This window comes from Coffea arabica, chromosome 1e (genome assembly GCF_036785885.1).
Source record: "Coffea arabica cultivar ET-39 chromosome 1e, Coffea Arabica ET-39 HiFi, whole genome shotgun sequence".
Taxonomy (NCBI): domain Eukaryota; kingdom Viridiplantae; phylum Streptophyta; class Magnoliopsida; order Gentianales; family Rubiaceae; genus Coffea; species Coffea arabica.
In genome coordinates this window covers 54,110,342-54,119,527 of record NC_092311.1, presented here as the reverse complement: position 1 = coordinate 54,119,527, position 9,186 = coordinate 54,110,342, and the positions used below count along the sequence as shown (strand labels likewise).

Below are 9,186 nucleotides of genomic sequence, written 5' to 3'. Positions count from 1 at the left end.
AGTATAAATAGATTATTCAATAATATTCATTGAATAAATGGATATAATTGATAATTTACTAAATTCAATTAACTCATTTATTTAGGATTAGTTTTCAAAGCCTCATTTGTTCCCCCCACCACCTTTTTCTTCTTCTACTCCTTCTTCTCCGCCAGTCCACGCAAACGAAAGCTTAATTGTCGACCTTGACTTCCATTGTTCTTATGCATGCATGTGTGCTTTAAAGTTTAATCTCCTCGCTTGAGTATCAAAAGTATTCCCATTCCCAAGCCCCACATCATTGTTCATAGCTTGCTTCGTTATGAAATCAAAGTGCCTCCATAATTGAGTGAAGATAGAACAATTCCACGTCTAGGACTTTTGTCTTTTTTTTTTTTTTTCTTTTGATCTACTTCTGCTTGAATTCAGGGAATCTTTTATTTTTTCATGCATTAATATTGCTGAAACATTGCATATAATGGAATGTTTTAATTTTTGAGTCTTAGCAAATATTTGATGCATTTTTTACGCAGATAGATATCCTACTTAATTTTTTTTTTAGATTCTTCATTTTGACATGCTGTTAACTACTTTTGTTTCGTTTATTATTATTATTTATTGGTTTTATTTTATCATTTTATTTTCTCATAGTTCGTTAACTTGCTTGTTTTTAAGCATTGCCAATTTATGACAAACTTTAACCTCTTTTCTTACCTTCCCAAAATAAAATTTTAAATTCACACATAAAAAAATGCTAGGGTTCAAAGTTTTTGGATTAAGTTTTTCTGTTCAATTCATAGTACTTAGTTCAAATTTTTATATTCTTATTGTTAAATTATTAAATAGTATGTAATTTGCAACATAGAGCACGGATGGGAGAAAATGGTTATTAGGCTTATTAAGTAGTATAAGTAAATATTTAAAACTAATGACGGGTGCAAATGGTGGTATAAATTGATACTTTAGTTTGCAAAAAATGAATTTAAATTAGTTTACAAAAAGTTAAAATAAACGGGTTATAAATAGGTAATTGGGTTGCCCAACTCATTTTTTGACTAGCATATTCATACTCATATAATTAAATGAATATAAATGAGTTGATTCACTTGTACCTATTACCCATTTCAACCCACCCAAATCACTCATTTTGACACCTCTACTTGCTACATATACGCGTATGTATAACTTAGAGCTACATACACTTTGTCTAAGACTACAATTGCAGTTATTCATTGTTCTAGAGATGGCAAATGGGAGGAATTTGGGGCGGGACTTAATTGGAATTGCAAAATATGGACTATATCTAGACAGTCCTTTATTAGACAGGGGACCAATATGAGTTGGACTGAAATGGGTTAAACCCATTTTGATCGCTCCCAAATACCTAATAAACCCCCTTTTTTTTCAAAAAAACTCTTTATTCCTCAATCGTTTCCTTTTTATGTCATTTAGTTTACTATTTATTTAACTTTGTAAAAGTTCCACGCTCTTCCTTATATATATTGTGCAATAATTTTTCAAACTAAATCAAATTCACTAGATATTAAAATCATAAAAGACCAACTTCATATGAGTGGATGAATTTTTTTTGTTTCTTTTGAGTTCATGCTGATTGTATGCATCCATCAGAAGAACTACAATTGTAACTGTATGACGTTAAATAGATAAAATTCTCCGTTTTGATAATTCTTGGGCCTGATGGGCTATAATTGATGATGGACTGTAGAGATCAACAACTCCACCACGTTGACCAGACCCACCCATCTAATTGTGAAGGATTCCCCGTTAAAAGAGTACTAAGAAAATCATGGAGATGGTTGGAATTCTACATGCAACTACACCAATAGACTTCCTGTCAGGAGGCCAATTTGGTGGGAGGCAGCTAAATCAATTAGAGATTTAGAGTACTATTAACGTTCTCAGTTTAGATACACATCTTTTGACAGAACAAATGATCAGGGGCCTTTTTTATAAGATCATACTTCCATAATCCTGTTTGTGGAACTTAGGCCCGTTTGGCAAATGAATTTTTTGGTGTGTTTGTTTAAAACTTTACTGTAACTTACTGTAGAAGTTTTTTAAAAAAAATTTGAAGTGTGTTTTTTTTTTTAAAAAAATATTTTGAAGTGTATAGTTTAAAAACTTTGAAAAGTTTTTTGAGATTACTGTAACTACAATTTTTAAAAAACTTATAATAGACAAACTTGGCAAAAAACTTGTCTGCCAAACAAGCGATGGTTAACTAATTAATACTCTTGTAACTCATTGATGAACTGCAAAAAGGTCTCTTTTGGAGTTGCCATGATGACAAATAAATGTGAGTTGTCAAGTTTTGTATGCTAATGTCCTCCTACGTTGCTCCGAAAGGGATGGAATTATTTGTTTTTGGTAAGGAGAGGGATCAGAATTGACTAATTCAATTATTTGGAAGCGCTATCTATATTGATCTGATCAAGTGCTAAATTAATTTAGCTTTTCCCCGAAATAACCATCCCCCTTCATATTGAGAAGTGGGAACCAAAAATAAAAAATAAAAAAATAAAAACCACCCCTTCTCATTTTGGGAAGGGTTCATGGCAGTAGTAGAAGTGGGTTCGGCTTAAGGCTCTCAAGGTAGCAATCTGACCTCTGCATGATATTGAACAAACAGCCATATATATATATATATGTAGACGCATGCGCAGAGACTTTCATGTGCAGGACTTTAATCAAGATGGGTCTACTAGTTAATTTGAGCTTTTGTTTAGGTCCAAATTGTTGCTGGGTCCAAGTAATTCACAAGGTTTGGTCTCAATATTTTCGTGCTGAGGTCAAGGTATCCCGCCCAATGAATACATCTAATCCTGAGAGAGACAAGGAATCCATAAAAATCTGCCCATAGATTATATTGATGGATCATTCCAAGAGAAAAACAACTGACATTTTGATGGTTAGGTCAGGTTCACCAGTAACTGGGCTGTGCTCCTCTATCATCTTGATTGCCTTGTGGGGCTTCTCATGTGGAAAGCATTGCCTGTGAAATTAGTCTGCTTTTTTTGGACTGGGCGGATGCATGGTTGTGCGGGTGCCAATCCTGTCTTTGGCAGATGCTTGAGTTGGCGTTGGGCTTATACCAGATGTCAATCGACCTCAGCATGCTCAGATGGCTAGCCTTGAGCCTTTTTTTTTTTTTGGGAAAAGATAAAACCAATTTCATGCTACAAGGCTTCTTTGAAAGCCAGTCGGGGACGGGACCATGCCACGGTGTTACAAATCATAACAAGCCCAAAGAATTTTGAGTAAATATTAGTGCATATACTATTATCGTTTCATTCATGATACACGTGTAAAAATTGAATTTTAAATTTAAATTTTATTTGATTATCATTTATTCAACGCTGATAATACACTGTCAGTATAAGAAAGATTAATTCAAAAATTTGATGCTAGAGAAATTAGAGGCAAACCATATTAATTAATTAGATTTTAATGTAATACATGTTAAATCTATATTCGTTCTCTATTTACTCGGATGCAACTAATTCATAATACACTAGAAATGAAAAATAGAATACTTGTCGGACGAGATTTGAATTCCTGAAGCAACAAACAAACATGGTGATTAGTGACCCTAAAGCCTAGCTACTAAATATAATGAAAACCGGAGAAACCTCTAATTATGCACCACGTACGCCTGGAATATTAATTTCAATTTGCTGAAGAAAAAAAACAATGACGAGCCCATCTTCGTCTGCCACGTGCCATAAACGTCTTCATATATAAAAAAAAAATCTTCTTTTTTCTCGTGTAATTTGAAATGAAATATCAGAGACGTGTTTGTGGATGTTATATATATATACTTTAAATGGGAAAAAAAATTGTTAAAACTATTGATCAGCTTGACTTCTTTTTTTTTTGGTTGGGGGATGGGATTGTGGGGGGGATTAAAAAATAGTAGCAGTAGCTAGTTTAGAAAGAATAATATGTTAAACTGCTAGTAGCCGTATAAGAAGATGCCTCCAAAAATCAAGTTCAATGAATTGAAGGAAAAATATTTGACTGAATTTATGCAGTCAATAAACAATACCTGACCAGATGGAGTCGTCGGATATCTCCAGTGACGTAGTATTTCCTTGTCAGTTTCTTCTTGCGTGTCAAATTTATCTTCCATTACGGATACACGTTAACAGCCACGATTTTCTCGGCCGACTGACCTACGAGGAAAATCAGAAAATCGAAGAGTAGGGTCGCATCGCGTGAATGGTGAATCCATAAATTAACTCGACGGCCCGGAGCACTCAAACTCGAAACGAAGAAAGTTCATTCAAGGTGCATTTCACCTGGCTGGAGAATGCAAAAGTATAACACATACGGGAGTGTATTTATTTTCTACACGGCAGGGCGTCGACTAAAATATTTTCTCTCGTATAATTTCCGCATACAACAATTAATTTGTTTTACGTGGACACCTCGGCTTGCCCGAATTCTATTAACCTATTCACTTCCTATTAACAACGGACATCTCATCTCAGACATCTCCTGACGAGGTGATCGACGAACGAGGTTACTCTGAAGAGGCGTTACACCTTGTCTGCCCCCGTGTTCAAGACTATCGACACCTTGACTATTTGCGTGATTTGTGATTGATGGAGTGATTTGGCCACCAGCCACCCTACTTGTCAGACCTACACTCGACACCGTCGCCCTATACTGTCTCGTAATATCGGGTAGAAGGTAGATCTCATCATTCCATCTATAGGCACAACTATTATAAATACTCATCTAATACTCCAAAATGAGAAGCAAAATTTAACCTACGTATTCAATTCCCGAACTGTATCTAAATTAAACATCGAAGTGAGATCAGGGAACAAGACCCCGTCTACTCCTCGTTTGGCAAGTGAGTTCGTGCATTCGTGACTTGAGGGTGCTCACCTCGGCAACCCCCATGTCCGAGGTGAGCTCACCTCGTCCCTCATGTGAGCTCATCCGTGCCCTTGGGCATACCCCCTAAACTCGGCCACATCCCCAGTCTACCGTGTAGGTGACTTCGGCAATGCACCTCACCTGCACGCTGATGATGCCAAGACACCTGACATCACCCGGGATCAGTGCTTTATCTGAAAAGCACTGTCGCACTTAATGACTACTGCGAAGGACTCCGCGTCACCCTGTCCAGGCGGCTACAGTGTCAGGGTCAGGCCACCTGACAGGGAGCAGAGCCGTAATGGCAGGGCATGGGTCCCATCGGCATAAGACCTCCATCCTGCCCTCCACTCTCGCCCTATAAATACCCCACACACTCCCAACAAGTAAGCATACTGTTCATTTGACAATACCACTGCTTTTCTCTCGTTCTCATACTAACTTGAGCATCGGAGTGATCCCAGGGGAGAAGCCCCGCCATTCACTTCGGACACACAGATACAGCTCACCTCAGAAGAGGCTGATTTCGGCTGGTTCAACCGCCTCCCAAAAATCACCTCCTCAATTGGCGCCGTCTGTGGGAACGAGACTGCTATTATCAAAATGAGATCCACGCGCTCTAGAAGCGGAAGAGTTCCCTCAACTGGGGCTGGGCAGACCTCGGGAGCCCAGCAAGATCGCATCTCTGAGGAACAAGGGTCCCAAAGGACCCAGCCCAACAACGAAGACGCCATCGCCAAGATGGCGGAGTTCGTGTCAGACAACCCCAACATTTTTGAGGAACTAGGAAGATACCTCAAAAGGCAAGGGAAAGAAAAAGCCGAATCTTCCAAGAGGAGACCGACGAAATCTCCTGAAGTGCCCTCAGGTGAGGACTCCGATGAGGGGCGTCTCTCTCGGAGTACCTCTAGGCGCGCCTCCTCCAAGGCAACCTCTAAAATAGCCTCCATCTCCTAGGCGTTTTCCCGAGGACTGTTGGGGAAACGGGCCGAGGACCCATCTCGGCGCCCCGGAGGCCTAGCTGCTGACTACATGAGGGCTCCGCCCTTCACTGATGACATCAATGGGGAGATGGTGCTCCCAAACTTTAAGCTTCCAAATTTACACACCTATGACGGCCGAGGCGACCCCGAGGATCACCTCCGTGCCTTCATCTCCGCTTTCCGCCTCTACTGTGTCCCCGACGCTGTGATTTGTCGAGCTTTCCCCATCTTCTTGCATGGGAATGCCCGAAAGTGGTTCTGGAGTTTAGAACCGGGGTGCATTTCCTCCCTGGATGAACTGATAGACCGGTTCATCCATCGCTTTGTGTCGTCTCGACCAATAACAAAGACTTCAGCTTACCTCTTGAACCTGCAACAGGGTCAGGGCGAGTCACTTCGCTCGTACGCCCAAAGGTTCAACGAGGAAAATGTACAGATACCTGACCAGAACGAGCAGGTAACTATCGCTGCCTTCACCAATGGGTTAGTGGCAGGGATCTTCAACACCGAAATCCATCGGCAGTACCCCCATACACTTCGGGAGCTCTGGGAAAGAGTGGACCAGGAAATCCGAAGTGAAGATGTAAATCGCATGAAGCGAGAAGCCCAAGCATCTCGTACGGGGCAAGATCCCCGGAGGAGGAAAGACACAGGCCGAGGTGAACAAGGCCCAAGTGGCACTTCAAACCAACTCCGAGACCGCCGGAGTGTCTTCGATCGAATCGTAAAAGGCAGAACGTCCACCTCGGACGCCGAGCTGACACCCCTCAATTCGAGCCGGACCCATGTCCTGGCTGTGATGAGGCAGAATCACCTCGGCCGCAACCCTCCCGAAATTCCGGGGAGGAGAGATAAGAGGAACTCAAACCTCTATTGTGCCTATCATCGGGATGTTGGGCACGAGACCGAAGACTGTAATGATCTGAAGCGAGAGATCGAGAATTTGATCCGGCAAGGATACCTGAAGCAATTCGTCCGCAAGGATGGAGGCTTCAACCGAAGCGTCTCCCACCGGAAGAACCGGGGCCCCCGCCGAGACGACCGACGGGACACGAACATGCATTGCCGGGGTCCCGAAAACCGTAGGGAGGACAAGCAGCCTCCACGCGATGGATCACCGGGCTACGGCCCCAACATCGCTGGGGTGATCAACACCATCGCGGGAGGACCAACGGGAGGAGACAGCCAGAACTCCCGGAAGCGGACCTACCGCCAGGCCGAGATGGAGGTGGCCGAGCCGAGCTCTCGGCTGTCCGAGGTCATCACCTATGGCCCCGCTGACCCCGTTCCTGCGGCCTCCAGCAATCACGAGGCTCTTGTGATTGAAATTCTCACCAACAACTACGTAGTCAAAAAGGTCTATGTTGACCCCGGAAGCTCGGTAGACGTCTTGTACTACCGAACTTTCGAAAGTTTGAAGCTGACCAGGGAGCAACTCACTCCTGTCAGAACTCCCCTCGTGGGATTCGGGGGACACGTCGTCCACCCGGAGGGCATGTTGACCCTGATGGTAACAATCGGGCGTCATCCACGCTGCCGAACTGTGCCTGTCAGTTTTGCGGTGGTCAAAGCAGACCCCCCCTACAATATGCTGATAGGCCGGCCCACGCTCAATGCCTTGAGAGCCGTATACTCCACCTACCACCTGAGTTTTAAATTCCTAACACCTGCGGGGGTGGCCGAGGTAAGCAGTGATGTGGGCGCCGCCCGGAAGTGCTACCTCGCCACCATTCAAGCAGCAGTCACACCCCGACCCTCACCGAGGTCAGAAGAAAAGAGGCCAGCGGTCCTCTCCATAGACTGCATCGACCCTCAGAAGGCAGGAGACCCCAACAGGCTGGAGCCCGGGGATGAGGTGGAACTGGTGGTCTTGGATGAAGCGAAACTTGACCAAGTGGTCCAAGTAGGGGCTGGACTCCCCTCACCCCTGAAAGAAGAAATGATCTCCCTGATAAAAGACCACCGAGACGTCTTCGCGTGGTCCGCGGATGAAGTGGTCGGAGTGCCACCCGAGCTCATGACTCACCAACTCAACGTTGACCCACAGGCCCGACCTGTGCGACAGAAGCGAAGGCACTTCGGCCCCGAACATAGCAAGGCCATATCGGATGAGGTCGACAAGCTCTTGCCGGCCAAAATGATCCACGAGATCCAATATCCCACCTGGTTGTCCAATCCAGTCATGGTCAAAAAGGACACCGGTTGATGGAGAATGTGTGTAGACTTCACCGACTTCAACAAGGCCTGCCCCAAAGATTGCTACCCTCTGCCGAGGATAGACGCCCTCGTCGACACGGCGATGGGGTATGAAGTCCTCTGCTTCCTGGATGCCTTCAAAGGGTATCATCAAATAGGAATGAGTGAGGAGAACCAAGAGAAAACGGCGTTCTACACCGACCGAGGTACCTACTGTTACACTACCATGCCCTTCGGGCTAAAGAACGCCGGGGCGACCTACCAAAGGCTGATCAACCGACTCTTCAAGAATCAGATCGGCCGCAATGTGGAGGCCTATGTGGATGACATCCTCGTCAAAAGTCTCGCCACTTCATCCTTTCTGTCAGATGTGAGGGAAGTCTTCGGTGTCCTGCGAGACTCGAGGATGAAGCTGAATCCCAAGAAGTGCGTCTTCGGCGTCACCTCGGGAAAATTCTTGGGGTATCTGGTTTCCCACCGGGGAATCGAGGCCAACCCCGACAAGGTGAAGGCCATTCAGGACATGTCCCCACCTCGTAACATCCGAGAAGTCCAACGGCTGAATGGACGCCTGGCCGCGCTGAATCGCTTCCTGTCCCAATCAGCCGAGAAAGCTCTGCCTTTCTTTAAGGTGCTGAAAAATGCTGACCAGTTCGCCTGGACTGAGGAGTGTCAGGCTGCTTTCGACCAGCTGAAGCAGTACTTGCATCACCTACCAACTCTCGCTTCACCTCGGCCCGAGGAGAAGCTCTACCTCTACCTCTCCGCAGCCGACGAGGCTGTCAGCGCTGTGCTCATCCGAGATGAGGGCACCCAAGTGCCGGTCTACTACGTCAGCCGAGCCCTCCTCGGGCCGGAGACCCGATACACGCAAGTGGAAAAACTTGTGCTGGGGCTCGTCCACGCAGCTCGGCGGTTGAAACCCTACTTCTTAGCCCATCCCATCTCGGTCAGGACCGACCAGCCCATTCGGCAAATATTGGTGCGACCCGAAGCTTCTGGTCGCCTCACCAAGTGGGCTGTCGAATTGGGAGAATATGACTTGTCCTACGAGCCACGCACCGCCATAAAAACTCAAGCTTTAGCTGACTTCCTTGCTGAGCTCACCTTCACGGAAGGTCCG

At 44.8% G+C, this 9,186-nt stretch overlaps 1 protein-coding gene across 1 annotated transcript; it reads left to right on the top strand.

Moving 5' to 3' along the window:
- The first annotated feature begins 5,916 nt into the window (after nt 1-5,916).
- Nucleotides 5,917-8,073, top strand: LOC113696365 (uncharacterized). The gene has a single exon (XM_027215794.2). It carries the CDS (start codon nt 5,917-5,919, stop codon nt 8,071-8,073), a length of 2,157 nt encoding a protein of 718 aa, XP_027071595.2.
- Nucleotides 8,074-9,186: the final 1,113 nt, after the last annotated feature.

Coding starts and splice junctions, on each gene's coding strand:
- LOC113696365 (XM_027215794.2), top strand. CDS start 5,917: ATGAGGGCTCCGCCCTTCACTGATGACATCAATGGGGAGATGGTGCTC.